General features: G+C 40.5%; 1 protein-coding gene across 4 annotated transcripts in view; it reads left to right on the top strand.

Moving 5' to 3' along the window:
* Window positions 1–16,382, top strand: part of ush2a (Usher syndrome 2A (autosomal recessive, mild)) — a 233,519-nt gene extending 217,137 nt beyond the window's left edge. For 2 of the 4 annotated variants that reach the window (XM_039794827.1, XM_039794825.1), the window contains exons 75-94: window positions 1,230–1,311; window positions 1,418–1,563; window positions 2,061–2,402; window positions 2,549–2,910; window positions 3,055–3,424; window positions 3,755–4,036; window positions 4,171–4,340; window positions 5,654–5,966; window positions 9,369–9,575; window positions 9,807–9,899; window positions 10,346–10,491; window positions 10,638–10,756; window positions 11,155–11,253; window positions 11,388–11,564; window positions 11,868–11,951; window positions 12,203–12,344; window positions 12,555–12,642; window positions 13,491–13,556; window positions 14,629–14,829; window positions 15,959–16,057. In XM_039794827.1, coding sequence (XP_039650761.1) covers window positions 1,230–1,311; window positions 1,418–1,563; window positions 2,061–2,402; window positions 2,549–2,910; window positions 3,055–3,424; window positions 3,755–4,036; window positions 4,171–4,340; window positions 5,654–5,966; window positions 9,369–9,575; window positions 9,807–9,899; window positions 10,346–10,491; window positions 10,638–10,756; window positions 11,155–11,253; window positions 11,388–11,564; window positions 11,868–11,951; window positions 12,203–12,344; window positions 12,555–12,642; window positions 13,491–13,556; window positions 14,629–14,829; window positions 15,959–16,048 — 3,579 coding nt within the window. In that variant the 3' untranslated portion in view covers window positions 16,049–16,057. Of the gene's footprint in view, window positions 1–1,229; window positions 1,312–1,417; window positions 1,564–2,060; window positions 2,403–2,548; window positions 2,911–3,054; window positions 3,425–3,754; window positions 4,037–4,170; window positions 4,341–5,653; window positions 5,967–9,368; window positions 9,576–9,758; window positions 9,900–10,345; window positions 10,492–10,637; window positions 10,757–11,154; window positions 11,254–11,387; window positions 11,565–11,867; window positions 11,952–12,202; window positions 12,345–12,554; window positions 12,643–13,490; window positions 13,557–14,628; window positions 14,830–15,958 lie in introns of those variants that run through there. The other 2 variants (XM_039794826.1, XM_039794828.1) reach the window with 2 other exon arrangements.
* Window positions 16,383–17,989: the final 1,607 nt, after the last annotated feature.

Here is a 17,989-nt window from a genome sequence, read left to right as displayed (position 1 = left end):
TTTGCAGGAGGATTTAGCTTGTGTCTAGGTGTCTAGGGGCTTATTAATCCTATTTTACTGTGGATGAAAAACACGTTGGCTCCCAGACATGAAAACAGTGAATACATGCATTCTGGTTGTTGTTCAGACAGTTCATCCTTGGTGCCACGCTACATTGATTTGTCAGGGTTTTCATTTGATTCAGTTTGAATTGAAGCTTTTTTTATCCTCTTGCTGCTGCATTGAAGTGGGTTACCAGTTAATCTCTTTACATATGCTTGCATATGTGAAGGCATACAATCCTGAACACAACATTTAAAAAAAAAAAACTTCAGATGCAACACATGAAGAAATATAGCCTCCTATGTTGTACAATTACAAAAATATGTTCACACACACACAGAGAGAAACATCACTCTTATAGCTGCTTTAAAGCTCACAGTCATAAACAAACAAACAAACAGACAGTCCTGGAGCCTAGTGCTCCCTGACTACCATGTCATCGCACGCCAGGGCCTTTTGAAACAACAGTGTGTCTCTTATCAATTAGTAAATGGTGTTCCCACTGTATCACACACACACACACACACACACACACACACACACACACACACACACACACACACACACACTAATACACACTGCCCCTGTGTTTGCCAGGGTGTTGGGCTGGGTCCCACTGCCTAAAGCTACTGGCAGACTCACTCTGCCTGTGTGTGTTTGTGTGTGTTATGAAACGGTGCATGTGTGACATAAACACTCAATCTGGAAGCTTTGAATTCACCCATAAGGGATGGTCGTGTGGCTGCCAGTCTCACTCTGTCTGTCTCTGCCACTTCTCTGGTGTCTACTTACTTTACCATGGCAGAGCCTGTATGTTGAAATGTTGATATCACAAATCCCATGTCATGTCATCTTAGCTCGCCATTGTTTTAGTGTTCCTTTTTAATGAGTAATGCACTGGTTTTTATTCATGCAGGATTTGTTTGTGTAACTAACTCACTCTCTTCTCTTGCTATGGCATGCTTCTCACTTTGCTGTTTCCCTTTCCATCTTTGCTCTTTTTTCTTTCTCCTTTTAACTCTTTCCCAATCGTTCCTTTGTCTTCCCTGTTTTCTCTCCCATATATCCTCCACTCTACAACTATCTCCCTCTTATCCCTTTCTCCTACTTTCTCCTTTCCTTTTCTCTGCACTCGCACTCATTCAATCTATCTATATATCATACCTTGGTCTCTCTTTCTCTCTCAGGGTTCAGTCCTAGAAGCAACAGTCTATGGTCTTGAACCATACAGTCAGTATAGTGTACAAATGGAAGCAGTGAACGAGGCAGGTAGGTTGATTATCATCAGTACCTCATTTAAAATATCAGGAATAAATAATATCAGCACCACGCCTTGAGCCACTCCATTGAGCATAGATGTTTTGCAACCCTTCAGGTAGTGTGTCAAGTCCATGGGTAGACATTAGGACCCTGGAGGCTTCTCCAGATGGCCTGGCTAACTTCACAGTGGAGCAGAGAGAGCAAGGCAGGGCATTACTGCTTAGCTGGGATCAGCCAAGTGCTCCAAATGGAATCATCACGGTACATTCAATACACACCACAAAAACACAGAACACATACCAAAGTGTATACACAGCATTGAGTAGGTGACGCGGGGCATGGTGTTCCTCAGATATCTCACATAGTCTCACATAGTAGAAGACACAGTAGAAACATCAGATGGATACCAATATTACAGCATATATAGATACACATACACATACGAAAACCCACAGGTACACTTATAAGTTACCATCTTACATGACACAGAATTTACCCATGTAATATTGTATATTCACATATACATGGACAAACTTTGCGTATATTCTGATACACACTACATGCGCAGCAATAGGCCTGCACCTTCACCATAACTACATACTTACAGTATGAAATTATTTCTCTACTTTTTTGAGGTCTCATCCCTCCTCTGTCCTAAATTATCCCAACTAAAATATGTCTTCTCTTCCCCTCCTCCTCTCCCACTGCACTGCATACTTTTCTTTCCTTTTGCCTGCTTTCTGGCTCTTCCTTTCTAGATGTACAACTTGTACAGTGAGGGAAACCTGGAATTCAGCGGACTGTCACGCAACTTCCTGTTTCGTCGTTTGGAGCCATGGACCATGTATACTTTGACCCTTGAAGCTTGCACCTTAGCAGGCTGCACACGCACCCTGCCTCAGCATGTCACCACAGCAGCAGCTCCACCTGCTTCCCAGCCCCCTCCCAGGCCTCTCTTCATTGGCCCAGACCATGTGTCCCTTACCTGGGGCCCTCCCTCCCAGCCCAACGGGCCAATTGGAGAGTATTTCTTACTTGGAAGGAGTCTGGAGGAAGTGGAGAGGGAAAGAAGTAATGGAGACGATAATGAAAGGGGAAAGGTTGGTGAAACTAAAGACACATCTCTGATGTAATAGGCAGTTATTTTGAAGTAAATCTGACCATTTGCTAGTTAGCCTGATAGAATACCCAGGTACCACCAATATCCATACACCGTACAACTCACCAACCTTAACTCATCTAACAGGTGCTGTTTAGAGAATCATCCCCACAACCTGCTGACACCGTCTTATATACAGTGACTGGTCTGCGTCCCTGGACACAGTACGAGTTCAGTGTCCGGACTCACAACCCCGCTGGACACACCCACAGCCCCTGGGTAACTGTGACAACCAGACAGGCCCCTCCTCGTGGTCTAGCTCCCCCAACAGTGAGTCACCTCCAAGGCCAGCCCGGTGAGGTGTTGGTGTCCTGGACTCCTCCTTTGGAGCCCAATGGGATACTTCAGTCCTACAGGATACTGAAAAACAATGTCAGTTTCTCATTTAGTTTTGACCCTACTGTCCTCAGCTACACCGACGACGACCTCCTATCGTTTTCAACATATAGGTATTGCTTGTCTTTCCTCATACCATTGTGTTGTCTCAAATGAACTAACTTAAGTTCTTCCTTTTGGGGATTCCAGATAACCACAAACATATTAATATTTTTTGATGGAGATGAACTTTCATTCTATTATATTCTTTTCTACAGCTACTCAATCATAGCTTGCACGTCTGAAGGATGCATCACCAGCCCACATACAAACATCACAACTCTGGAGGCTCCACCTGCCACAGTGGAAGCTCCCACAGCGGACAGCATCGCATCCAATAGTATAAACATTTCCTGGAGTAAACCACCGACACAGAATGGAGAGGTGACTGAATATGTGCTGAAACTAAACAACGAAGAAAGATATCGTGGGAGAGACCTAAATACAGTGTTGTCAGATCTGCTGCCACACATGTCGTATCAACTGGTCCTTTTAGCTTGTACCCGCGGTGGGTGCACCACCAGCTCCACAATATCCATTATGACTGGGGAGGCTCCTCCCACTGGCCTGCCTGCCCCAACTCTTAAGGTGTGTTTGTTTATTTTTTAGACTTCCAGTGAAACCTCTATTACCTGGTGTGCAATACCTACTTAACTGTACATCTGTAGATTTCAATCCAGAAGGATTCAAAGGAAATTGGACATGCTTTGACATTTCACCCATTGAAAATATTTCAGCCAAGAGAATTTCTGTTCAATAGAACTTAGCTTCTTGCACTAATTCGCAAAACCTCCTCAACACTGATTATTCAATAATCAGTCGAATAATGTATTATTTAATTTTTACATATGATATTATTAATATTATTATTGATGATATTATTATTTGGTGATGTGACCTTTGACCTTTCCTATGAAGGTAACTGGCCCAGAGTCAGTGGAGGTAACCTGGAGACCACCAGAGCACCCTAATGGCATTATCACAGGATATGAGCTCCGCAGAGATGGCGAAGTTATCTATGTCGGCACTGAGACCCATTACCATGACTTCACACTTGTGCCAAGTGTGGAATACAGCTACATTGTCAGGGCCAACAACAGCAAAGGGGCAGTGAGCAGCGCGGCAGCCACAGCAAAGACTCACCCGTCAGCTCCTTCCGGTGTCGGTCTTCCCACACTGACGCCTCTGGGACCAAACCAGGTGAGTCATTCATCTGTTCATTCCATATAAGTAACAGCTGAATCATGACATCACTAATGCTGAGGTTTATCTTCCTACTGTCTTTAAATTTGTTTTTAAAAAGTTGTTGTGCTGTGTGTTGTTTGTCTTTCCAGTTGAGAGTAGAGTGGAATACTCCAGCCCGTCCTAATGGAGACATTGTGAGTTACACTGTGTATCAAAGAGATCCAGTCCAGCTCAGCATCACCAGCACTGTGTTCACTCCAGAGGACAGTGACTTCTCTGTCCGACACACCACCCTGCATGGGCTGGCTCCTTACTACAGGTCAGTCAGAGCAGATCTCCACCACAGTTACATTTTAGGTTTTAATGCAGCAGTTGATGGATGTACTGTATGGTACACATATAAGTAGGAAGAATGTGTAGGGTTTTTGTGTTTATATTTTCATTAAACTGCATTGCCTAAAACAGTCAAAGAAACAACACTGTTTCCTATTTCCATGTGTAATAAATACTATAAATATGGGGAGAAATACCAGACAAGAAGGGAACAGAGTGCCATCTCTTGGTAACAAAAGAAAACGCTCTGGTAGACTCTTTACAAAGCAATACAACCCAGGGACTGATGTACAGTTAATACCAGAGCAAGGTTCACTTCATTCTCATTTCAATCAATTACAAACCTAAATTTTCTTAAAAATGTTAAAATAGATTCAAAGCAAGGGACAGAGAGAAATAAAGAAAAGGTACACCTTGAAGCAGTGGCCATGCATCTATCAGACTCTCTCAGTAAAAGAAGACAGAAGTGTAGACCTGTGTCTATTCCTGTGTGTACCAGTGTGCTTGAATGTGTGGTTGTATACGTGTGAACGTGTGTATGTGGTGATAAAATTCAGATAATAAAAGCTCATCAGCCTTATCATCTAAAGATCGCTCCCCCTCTCTGATGACCTCTATCCATTCAACTTATCTTCATCTTCTCTCTCTTTTTCTCCCCCTCCTCTCTATTGCCTCCTTTTTTTTTTCTCCAAAAAAAACAATAGTGCATCCAAATTAGTTACCTCGTAATGTTGGTTGTCTTGTTGTAGTCTGCTAAGGCTCAATTGACATTTGGTTAAGATCAACATCATTTTAAACATGTTAATTAACTGATTTTTGATTGGACGACTACTCCACTTGCTGGGCTATAATTCTGTCTTTGATGGTTTGAAATTGGGAAAAACATGTTCATTTCTTTTACTGCCCAGTAAAATCAATTTCTGATACATCTGACACAAGAAATAGGTGCAACATGCAGTTGCTTAATAATGCATTGTTTTGTATATATAGCCCCTAATTTATTAGTTTGTGAGTTTCAAGAGACAGCAAGTCACATCATCTAAACTATCAAAGTAGTTTGCTGATTTGTAAGGGTGTGATTTGTAAGGTTGTGATTTGTAAGGCTGATTGTCAGTAAATCTTTTCCAGATTTTGTTTTCCAGATTTAAGTCTTTGTATCATGGTCTATTGTTGCCAACAATGTTTAGTATTTTAAGTATTTAAGTTACATGTGTTTATGTTTCACAATTGTCTCTTACACAATACATATATCACTAACTGTTGCATTTAAAACATGTGCCTGCCTTTATGTGTGTGTAGGTATGAAGTGAGGGTGGAGGCTTGCACAGCGCTGGGCTGCTCCTCCAGTGACTGGTCATCTGCACTCACGCTGGAGGCTCCCCCTTCTGGACAAACACTGCCACTGTTAGACCTCCAGCCCAACACACACACAGGCCTACAGACCACCTTTCTTCTCACCTGGTCCCCTCCAGCTCAGCCAAATGGTAGAGTCCTTCATTACGAGGTGTACCGCAGACTGGACCATACCACTGATGCAACACTTGTCTACAGGAATATCTCTACTACTTGCAAAGATGAAGCACTCCAGCCGTATACTGTATACCAGTACCAGGTACAATGCTCTGTGCATTTATATGTGTGTGTGTTTGTTTAAAAAAGTAGAATTGCAGCAAATACTAACTGTTTAGTCCTGGTAAACTTCACTTGACTGAACCAATATGTATCCAGATCTGAGAGGAAATGGAAACCAATCCTTCTGTAGTCACTAAAACAGAGTAGCACTGGACTTTGACCTGGATTTTATAATACATCCTTAAAGGTTTTAGTTTTTGTTTCTATTTGTATTAGAAAGAATAAATCAAAATTGCCCAGGAGCCACAGAGCTCAACAAATTAAAATACATACATATAAAACATGTAATAGAATAGATGTATTTTTTCAGGAAAATAAGAATTACAGAAAATAAGAATTAACACAAAGTGTGCATTTACAGAAATATGATAACTTATTGTCCTCTGCAGTGAATATAAAAACAAAGTTAATTGTTTTATTGTGATCTGTGAAACTCATTTGAAGTTGAGATCTGATGTGGCTGAAACATTAGAAAATGTAGCCTGTTTTCCCAATGAAATGTTTTCCAAAAGTCCAGTCACGCGCACACATCTTATCTGATATAGTCTATCCATACACGCCAACATACACAGACATACACACTCAAGCCCAGTAATCAGACAGGTGTTAAATGGTGGCGTACATATTCATGATGTTGTGCTCTGCATTGGTACGCTAATTGACAGGCTAGCCCTTTGGAAGCAACAATAACATTAGCATTCCTGCCTGTCAGACATACGAGCTGAGGCCAGAGAACCAGTGTAATTGATTGAGTTTGCTTGATTGTGGTGCCGTCTTTATTTACGAGGGTCCTAATTTATGACAGGAGGAGGGAGGGAGGGAGGAGCTTTGGGAGATGACGGGCGGGCAACAGAGCCATTAATCACTGGGCCCTCAGAGCACCCCACTTCCTGATTACCAGCCAGCCAATCGAATTAACTGTTAGGCCCCTTGGTAACAGAGCTTGTATTGGAAAGACCTTTTAATGGTGACCGCTACACGTCCCCTGAGGATTTGTCAGTGGGGGATTGTGGTGCGCGGACAAGGTGGTGGTATGTGTGTCCATAAACACGTGTACACAGTAGTGTGTTTGCAAACTGTGAATGTAAACATCTGTGTGTGTGTGTGTGTGTGTCGGTGACGGAGAAGTGAATTTTTGGATATTCATATAAAGTTATCAATCGTGTCATTTCTCAATTTTCAAGCAATAACTTGTCGATCCTGTTGGTCCTTTTACCTACCCACCTGTCTGTCTTTTTGTGCATCTGCCTGGCTTTTTATTTATTTAGCTGTTAATCTGTCTATGTACCTATCTGGCTCTCATCCTTTCTCTCTGTGTTTCAGGCGTACACAAGGACGATAAGTCAGTTCAGTTTAGCACACCACAGTGCAGAGAGAGAAATCATATTAGGCTAATTACACTGGGTCATAAGCTCCTATTGACAGCTTTATGCTTGGTTTTAATTACTGCCCACTTTCACACAACTTAGCCCCTTCACCCCAAGTAGATGCACCCGCCAAGTAGCTCTGTTGGCCTATCAGAGCGCTCAGATCGAGTCTGCAGTCCAGCCGTCCAATAACAACGCTCAAACACTGGCTCGTAGCTTCCTGAAGTCGTTTGTTGCCATGGTGGCTCATTTGCTGCCATGGCAGCTAACAGGGTATATTTTTATTTTGTGTCTAATAAGCCAAATCACGGCCCAATAGGAGAAGAGAGGACAAGAGACAAGAGAAAGCAGTAAAAAGTCTGTAGATGATATAAGGACCGAGAGATGAGTTCTACCTTTTAGCAATGGAACAAGGGCAAGGTGATCTGGACTGACTTTAGTTTTGAAGATTCTCGCTCTGTTCTGTCTATGTGGCACAAACTTCTTAATCAAGCCCACAAGCCTTGCGTCATGTTGACGCTTTAACTGTGTTGCTACTAGGGGAAGAACATGGTTGTTGCTGGGTAGAAACATTTTATTGCTGCAGTTGTAAATTTATGTGATGGCAGGAGCTAATTTAATTGAAACTATTTTAAGCAACAAGTCAAGTCACATTTCTTGTGCAGTAACTACAGTAGAAAACTTTTTCTTTCACCTTTCACTTTTTCCTCGGGCTATTTAACCTGCCATGTTGTATCCTTTCTTAGGTTCAGTATTCTTCAGAAGTTCAGAAGCACTTTAATGTCTCATACCTACTGTACACACATACACAAACACTATGAAGAGCATCTCTCACAGCCGTTAACTGCACGCTTCTCTGTGACCTTTTCCTTTTCTCTGAGAGGAAACAAGTCAAGTCACACAAATATTAATACACAATACCCCAAATAAGCCTTCAAGGGCAGATGTGTCCGTCCCTCTTTGAGTTTAATGGATTAGACACTAAAATGTTGTGTTTATGTAAAGTGATTTTAATAAGTGACTATAAAGGTTGCATTCAGTTACTCATATCTGGATACATTTGCATGCACACAATGATGCAACTGCTACAAATACTGATGAAAAACAACAATGTTATCTGCAGAACTAAACTATACAAGCAGATACATTTGGAGCCCCATTGTCCACCCTTCTTTCTATCCTCCTCATCCTCCCCATTCACAGTCTCTCCATCTTCCATTCTTCTTTCCCCCTCTCCCATCTCAGTCCATCTGTGCTGTCACTTAGATCAATCAGTCTGATTGATCACAGCCTAATTGACTATTATTGAGGTTAATTCAACTCTTAACACACTTGCATGCACAAGAATACATGCACAAAACCCGCCATCACCGCTACAAACAACACACACACACACAGACACACACTTTCAACAGTAAAGCTCAGACCCATCCATCTGCCTCCTGTGCTACTTCTGACAGGCTACAGATGACTTACATATGCAAATCTCCACCCTGCCTGACCCTGTGCTGTGTACACCCTCTAATTATACCCAACACAAGCACACAAATAAGATTACTGTGTGTGTGTGTGTGTGTGTGTGTGTGTGTGTGTGTGTGTGTGTGTGTGTGTGTGTGTGTGTGTGTGTGTGTGTGTGTGTGTGTGTGTGTGTGTGTGTGTGTGTGTGTGAATAACTCCTAACTCCTTGATGAAGGTGAAAAGTAATTGTCATGCAGATATGTTAGTGTTGGGTTGCATGTTGAAAAGGTTTTGCTCTCACTCTTGATGGTAGTTTTGATGGATGATCCAATGAATTGACTTATATCCTTTTCGGTGGTCTGGTGGATACTGGGTAATTAAGACAAGTTTCACCATTAAGAGTTAATAAAATGCATCTAAAATCCTAATGACGGCAGAACAAAGTTTATACCTGGCTCTCACTTTGTCTCAGATGTGCTCTCCATTATTCACCATCAGTTATATACAGTATATGAATTAAATCATATTATTAACTAATATGTTGTTTTGACCAACAGGTGTGGGCAGTGAATTCGGCCGGTCGTTCTGCCAGTCCGTGGGCCAATGGGAGAACAGGACCTGCCCCACCTGAGGGTGTAGGCACACCTATTTTCCTGCGTGTTTCGGCAACCTCAGCAGTGGTGGACATCCATCCTCCAGCCCGACCCAATGGGATTGTTAGCCTTTACAGAGTGTTCTCAGTGAACCACAACAACCACACTCTGGTAAAGCACATAATACTGCATTTAACAATACACTTTTTAATAACTTGTTCTGAGTTTCTCGAATGGATTTCTTTGCTGTCTTCCTCCCTTTTCTAAAACTACAACCTCCCTCCTCTCCCTCTCTCTCTCCTATTTTTTCTTCTTCCTCCTGACACATCAAATATTTGCTTCTCATATGACCAGTGACCACCCAAAACTTACCCTTACCCTCACACTTTCCGCTTCCTGTAGCTTTCAGAGAGTACATCCCATCAGCAGACACTCCATGGTTTACGTCCTTACACCCAGTACTGGGTAGGAGTGGAGGCCTGCACCTGCTATCAGGTAATAAACTTTGTCATGGAAGTGAGAGCACAGATTCTGGTTATCTGGCCTTCTGGTTCCAAGATAGCACCTTAAACTAGTACATTGAGAGATTTGACAGATTTATAATACAGTGAATAGATGATAATCCATTTAGGTTTGCTTTGAAATATTTCTTGTAATGAAAGATGGTCTCCAGTTTGGATAGCATCACTAATTTGGCATATTGTTTCACGGGGCAATTAGGCTTACTTCCACTTGAGTAATATGCATGTGATGTAATATTTACAATTTAACTGCTTGCCTTAGATAATCATCATATTCTTACTGTAAAATACTTGCACAGAAGCACTTGTTCCACCACTGAGTATTTCTGACTTTACAAGTACAGTACCCTGGCAGAATTTAAAAAGACAAACTATATACACAATATGTCAACATGGAGATTGTTTCTCGGTTTTGAACAGTGCTGTAGTCAGGGTCCACTGAGTGAGCTCCGCACCCTGGCAGCCCCCCCAGCCCACCAGCCTCCTCCTCGCCCCGTCACCCTGACCTCCCGCTCAGTTCAGCTGGAGTGGGACGAGCCTCTGGTACCTAATGGAGTCATTGAGAGGTAAGTAGAAAACAAAAAAAGTGCACAGTGTTCAGTGTATTTTCAACGCAGATTTGCACACTGAGTGAAACACACTGCATGAACCGATGCACATACCATAATCTCAATCTAATTTGTTCACTCGCTATTTTTCTCTCTGTTTCCAGCTGTGAGCTACATCTCAGATCCCCTTGCCCACAGCCCCCCCAGCCTGTACCCCTCCCTTGCGTTGAAGGACCAGTAGAAATCTGTTTCTTTGGTAAAAGAAACAGCTACAATGTGACAGGTAACTCCGTGGTTATGTCAAGTCAAGATATTTTTAAAATGTATAATAACATTAAGATGTCCTGACACATTTTACAGTAAAAATTATATTTGCATGAGTACCAAAACTAGAATAAGAAAGAGGAAGAATGACCACAATTATACAAACAGTATAAAACCAATTACACTTCCAAGTAAATTCTCAGTAGTGAGTAACCCATTGATTATACACAACTGGGAGAACCATAAAGACTTAAGCAAGCACCATGACTATGAGGCAGGTGAGAATAATTGAGCTAAACTGAGAGACTGCAAGCCTTCATCCGCTAATTATAGGTCCGTGGAAAGGAACTTACATAGTGTGTTGTCTGTCTGTGTTGTATGTTTTGTGTGGATAAACAACTGAACTGATCTGTGCAGGTCTCCAACCGTACTCCACCTATCAGCTGAGAGCTGCCTGCTTCAACAACATGGGCAGCACTGCCTCCAACTGGACTACAGTTACCACACTCAGCGAAGGTAACAAATGTATCCTATCCCTCAACTCTCCCAGCTAACCAGTTAAAGAAACAGTAACACATCCAAAGTTTTCTCTCTCTCTCTCTCTCTCTCTCTCTCTCTCTCTCTCTCTCTCTCTCTCCACCCCCCTCCAGCCCCCCAGTATGTGTCTCCTTTCTCCGTGGGCAGCAACCTGACAGTTATTTGGCTGGACTGGACAGGGTCCTTCTCCCTCAACAGCTACCTGAAGGAGTATAGTGTGACAGAGAGCCAGCTGAGGGTCTATACCGGCTTCTACAGCGATCTCCATATTCCGCGCACCTCACAGAAAAGTGAGAGAGGCACACACACGCACCAAACACACGTATATCCACTCACAAATGTATACAAGGTGGTAACAGATAAATACACACACAGACATACAATACAGCAGAAATACACATTTATGCAGGCAGTGTACACCAAACAAAATATGGTGTGTTCTTAGACTGCTGTTAAATAAGGGAATTCAAAAATTAATGAATACATAAAAATATATTTGCTACGATTCTGAAGCCTCTAAGCCTAACTTTGTTTAACAGGATTAACAAATGTTATCTTTTGCTCCGTCTCTTCCTCTCCCCCTCTGCTCTTAGCGCTGTCATTTCAGGTGACTTGTACCACAAACAGTGGCAGTGCCAGTACTCCCACCATCAGATATAGCCCTGCCACAGGCCTAGGTAACGCACGCACGCATGCGCACACACACACACACACACACACACACACACACACACACACACACACACTGCTGGAATCAGTCCTTGTATAAAATCAAACCTCTGAATATTTCTCACTTCAATTTAGTGAAACTTTCGAAGAAATACACAAAAAGTACATAGAATGAAACATAATTTAAATCTCTCTCTCTCTCTCTCTCTCTCTCTCTCTCTCTCTCTCTCTCTCTCTCTCTCTCTCTCTCTCTCTCCAGATCCTCTTGAGCCTGAAGACAGTGGTAAAGAGAGTGTCAGCCTGTCAGCAACACCAGTGTACTCTGAGCTGTGGTTCATCTTGTTGTTAACCCTGCTGGGTCTATTTCTGCTAGCCATACTGCTGGGCCTTGTGCTACAAAGGTATTCTAATGTAATACGCAGCATGTAAAAGGTTTAAGGCATGAATAGAATGGAATAGAATTTCTTCTTCTCAGGTACTCTCCAATTTAACTGCACTAATACATAAAACTGAGCATTCCTTGTATTTACAAAACACAACACCATCTATGTAAAAACACAGACTAAGAAGACTAAGAACAAAAGAGTGTGAATAATTTTTCTCCCTTCTAGAGCCCTGAGGAAAAATCCATCAGCCAGAGAGCGCCCCCCGCTGGTCATGCTTCAGAAGACCAGGAAGTCTGGGGGAGAGACATTCATGGTGAGAGGAGCAGAGAAACAAGGCGCACACTGAACAACAATGACAAGATAGTTGAAAGGGCACAAGGCAGTAAGACAGAGAGAGGTAGGCAGGTTTACAAAGAGGTAAAAGCTGAAGAAAAGTTAGGGCAGATAAAACAGAAAAGGGAGGGTGTACATACACGGTACACAATTTAGAAAAGTGTGTCTCTTTAAGAGCAGCTGTTTCTTAATCTATGTTCCACCAGAGGGGGCTGAAACAGCAACTGTTACTGGAGAGCAGTTCTTAGAATAGAAATGAATTTCTGTGACTGATACCAGTGAATAACATTTTTAGCAGAACCTTTACACGTTTGTAACAGTAAAAACCTCTGGAACTTAAGTTTTGATTTGTTTGATGTTTTTACATAAATTAAACTATGACATATGTTTATACAGCTGGTTTTCTCATGCCTATAAAAAGCATTTTAGAAATGGGAACATTTCATCTGATATATTTAAGTTTAAGTGTAAGTTCTTTATCTCTCAAATCACCCATTACCAATAACTACCAGCAGCACTGCTACTCAAACAAAATTATCCACCTTTTTTTGCACTGGTTGATTAAGTACCTTATTCATTTACTTTCTAACTTTTTCTAACTTATTTACTACTACTCTATTTCATTTTATCCCACTTAATACTTTTTTTTATTTAAATGTCCCTCTATTTGCTTTTTTTCATTCTCTGTCAATCTTTTCTGTTCAATTTTTTTTTATATCTGCTTTCTCCATCCTATCATATCTGGCTATCTATCTGTCTGTCTGTGTGTGTGTCTCTCTCTCTCTCTCTCTCTCTCTCTCTCTTTCTCTTTCTCTTTCTGTCTCTCAGAGGCCCTGTCCTGAGTTGTGCTCTAAACATCACTCCAGCTCAGTGCTCCTCCCTGGCCGTCCTACAGTAAGACGATATTTTATATTTACTGTCAAAACCCTAAATGTTTATTTTATTGTCCCCCTGCAGTTTGACACTGTAGCAGACTGTGTTGAGATCAGCAACGTTATACTTAAAAGCTACACTGTGTACACTGAGGTAGGGGATTGTGAATTTGTGTGGGTGCCTTTCTACGCATGTCTGTTTTGTTTGTGTATGCATGCTTTGTGTGTGCGTTATCAGATGAATTATTATAAAGGTAAGGCATGTTGTGCAGTCTGCTGGTTTGTCCTTAAATACGGTGTTGACTTTGTATATGCAACAAATAAAATCATCTGAAATATCCAAAGTTTACAGCAGCAACTATGAAGCCAGAGTTCATATTAGTTCACCGCCAATAAAAAATGTTGTACTTTGTTAATCTTGCACATTGTTTTATTGCTCAGGCAAAATTGCTTTCATATGTCTCAGCTGTGTTTTTGTTGACTCTTGAACACATGTTAGTTATTTTACTGTGTATGCCAGTTGTTGCTGAGTACTGGCCCCTGTTGGTTGTTGAAAGTATGACAATAACAACTAATATACATATTTAAAATATATCTAAGTGTTATACATTGTTTACATTTCAAATACATATTTTACTGTTAGGAGGCAACAGAATCAAGAATATATTTACCTCCATGTTTTCTATATTTAGTTCATATATAACAGGAATATCTAGATCTCAGAAAGGCTGCATCTGAGCTTTGAAACTACATTTTCATTTATTTTATTTTGTTTGTTGCTTGTTTGAAGTTATAGAAACTCTTCTTGGGTAGAATGTTTTGCATGTTTTATCCAATGCCAAAAATATAACATTACCTTACCTTACACTGCTACACTACTACTTTAGTACACCATAGTTTTTCCCAGCTGCCATTGGTTTCAATTTATTACAGTAACATGAATTTCATATTTGCAGAGTCAGGTGAGTAGTAGGGTAAAAACAGCTTTTCTTAATCAAAATAAAGAAAGTTTGCAGTAATATAAAGTATAGGCTGCATGATTTGTAATACGGTCTTTGAAATCACTAGCCGACTAAAAACAAATCTGTTTTCAGGGTCTGACAGACACAAAGATAGTCGGCAGCAGTTCACAGTTCAGCCCCATGTCCGTCCTGCGGGTCCCCAGCCAAACAGACCTCAGTCAGGCATACTCCCAGCATTCCTTGCACCGCAGCGTCAGTCAGCTGATTGACAGGAAGTCACTGATGATGGAGGAAGGAAGCTGGGACAACCCACTGGGACATGATTCAGGACTGGTGAGGATGGAAATATGTTTATGTTAACTTAGTTTGTTAAAATTACTTTTAAAGTACAGTAATAACAATACTGACATACTCAGGAATACCAGGACAGCCACATATTAATAAATGATGAAAAAAAAAAATGTGGTGATTAAGGAGGGTCTGAGAAGTGTGTGGGAAACTGGCCATAGAGTAAAGTGAAAGAGCGCGCTTTGGAAGCAGTCTAGCTTTTACCTGACATTACCTGTTAATCTTTGTAAATGTATGCAAACTCAGTGAAATTGTGGCTTTGCCTGTCAAAGATACCAAAATGCAAGGGCAGAATAACATATGAACACAAATTCAACAGACAAGACACATGGGAAGCAACACAGGTAGAAGCAAGTGTGTCAAAAGCATTGCCTTGAATCAAATATAAGAAAAGTAACAAAGCTCAATTCCAAATTAATTTATTTTATGGTAAAATGAGATTTACATGTATTTAGATTACCTTCTCAGGTTTAGTGAAATAATTTGCAAAATGTAATGAATGGTCACTACATCTATATATACTGTATATATTGTGTTCTGTTCCTTAATTTAGGTAGGGAACTACATACTGTAACATGGTACGCCTCGCCTGTAAGTTTAGTAATGGTAAAGGTTAGCGGAGTGATGATGGGTCACGTTTGGTGTTGGTGTTCAGTTGTCCTACGGTTGAGATGAATATTAAACTGGACCTTCAGTTAAAGCAACATTAGAGAACTTTTCCCGCTTCGGGGGACCGAAGTGGGAAAAGCTCTCTAGTGTTGTTTTAACCTGAAGAAGCTGTCCCCGTGCTCTTGCGTTATCCAAGTCTCGAAAGTAGTTTTAATTCAGGAACTGCAAACGTATAGTTCACGTTAGGAGTAACCAGCGTAACACAAACAGAAGGACTAAGCATCAGAAGCTAACTGTATTGTGCACACAGACAATGTGCCTCATTAACACAATTTGCTGGAAACTCAGTAAAGGAATGACTTTTCAAGGAGTTAGTCATTCCTTTTGCAGAGCATCACTGGTGTCACCTATGCTCTCTGTCTCTGGACTTAGAGTACGTACAGTAAATGTTGCCACCCTTTTAAATGCCCAAGACCTAATCTTGATCTCATGTGTTCTTTTTCAGTATGTGGAGGAAGATGAGTTTGTGGACGCCATCAAGGCCTTAAGATCTGTTAAGAAGGAGCACACCATGTTCTCTGACACTCATCTTTAAGCTCTCTACATCTAATCAGGTATCGCAGACGTAGTTTGAAACCAAGACGGTGAAACATGCATACCTGGTATTTAGTGTAAGCTGAATTTGCAATGCTTAAAATTTGATTTAGGAAGACAGATAATGTAAAAATCTATTGATTATGAATATTTCCTTTTCATTTCATTTTGATTATGTCCAAAATGCACTGGTACAGTGCTAATAATGTTTTAGATCCAAAGTTGTAAAAGAAAGCCAGAGACCTGAGGCAAAGGGGATAATAATGGTTGTTTTACTGCAGAATTCACCTTAAACTACATTAAAATAGGTGTTTTACCCCACTGTGTGTACTGTATGCCCCGTAGGGACTAATAGTCTTGAGTAGAGACAGGGATCCAACATCCAGGAATACATTTTGGTTATGGATCCTGTCTGCTGTGATTGTGTAGGTTGTGAGATAAAAAAGCTGCAGTATATTGGCTGCATAACTTTGATGTATCCATATCTTGATTGTAATTATACAGTACGTAATATCGTAAATCCTGCTCAGATTAAGAACCGTCTCTGCTTGCCAACTGTTAGTTGTTCAGTTATTTTAAATGCAGAAAGATCAGCTATAGCAGGTTTGCTTCCCATTATTCAGAATCAAACCAGTTTAGAAGTCAATTAATATCAAATGTTTTTATCACGTCCTCTGCTTCAACAAGTACTTGTGCCTAGTATGCTTACACATTATCAGCAGCAGCAGTCCTTTAGTTGTAATATACACATTGCCTTGGTGTAGTTTTATGAGAAAAAATGCCAACTGTTTTTTATTAATTTGTTAAAATGTGGCTGGGAATCACAGATGTGCCGTCCGATTGTTGTGATTATGTGATGTAACTTGAAAGCCCAATCTGAGATTTTTTTTTTTTTTTACCATATCCGTTGTTGACTTACAGTTTAATGTGATTTAAATTTAGAAGGAACTGGACATCATGAAATCAAGCTTTGTTCAACTGTAGTGAAGCTGAATGTCTGGGTTTGATTTTAGTTTAATGTCAGTGAAATCCAGATTCAGTGTTGTTTGTCTGTGGCCTAATTTGTATTATCAAGAATGAAATCAGCTTAAGAATGAAAAAAAAAGAATCTCAGTTATGTCCTGTTTGGGTGTTATAGCAGGAATGAAACATTGTTTATTTTTGGATTCCACAGATTGGGCCTTTCATTTTCAAAAGCTAAACATCATAAAAAATAGTATTCAGAACAAGATGTTGAATTTCTGTGTAACAGTGTTTTTTTGTGTACAAAATTGAAGCCTACTGTATTGTTATACAACTTTTTCTTTTTTACACTGGCAGTATTATTTATGGTTGTTGTTTTAAAAAAAAGTCTTATTTATAGATGATTCATTGATTAATGTTTGTGTTTTTCTGAGAAATTATAAATGGCCAATGGTCAAAAAAATACTCCTTTCTACTCATTTTTTCTTCACTTCAAATGTTTTTGAAATATTATTGCATTGAGCTAAATAGTTTACACTGGTCCTCAAAGCAAACAGCTTTCAGCATGCCTGTGTCTCTGTTATGGATTCCTATATGTGGATGGGTTGGTTCAGCGGGTAAAGCAGGCGCACATATACTTAGAGGTTTATGCCTCGATGCAGAGGTCCAGGGTTCGAATCTGACCTGTGACGATTTCCTGCATGTCTTCCCCCCCTCTCTCACCTAGCTGTCCTTTCAAGTAAAGGCAGAAAAGCCCAAACAATTCCTATATTAGCTGCAGACATTTGAAATTATCCAAGAATCAGTCATCATACATCTATCTAGTACCAATATACTATATCTGTGAAACTTATTTTCCACTTTATTTTACAGTACAAAAATTTGTCACTGCACTAGTGATACATTTTTTAATATTGTTAACATTGGTTAATATTGTGCCATAGTTTAAATTTTTATTAAAGAGAACAGTTTGCAAATA

Source organism: Perca fluviatilis, chromosome 3, assembly GCF_010015445.1.
Source record: "Perca fluviatilis chromosome 3, GENO_Pfluv_1.0, whole genome shotgun sequence".
Taxonomy (NCBI): Eukaryota; Metazoa; Chordata; class Actinopteri; order Perciformes; family Percidae; genus Perca; species Perca fluviatilis.
This window is presented reverse-complemented; position numbering and strand designations above follow the sequence as displayed.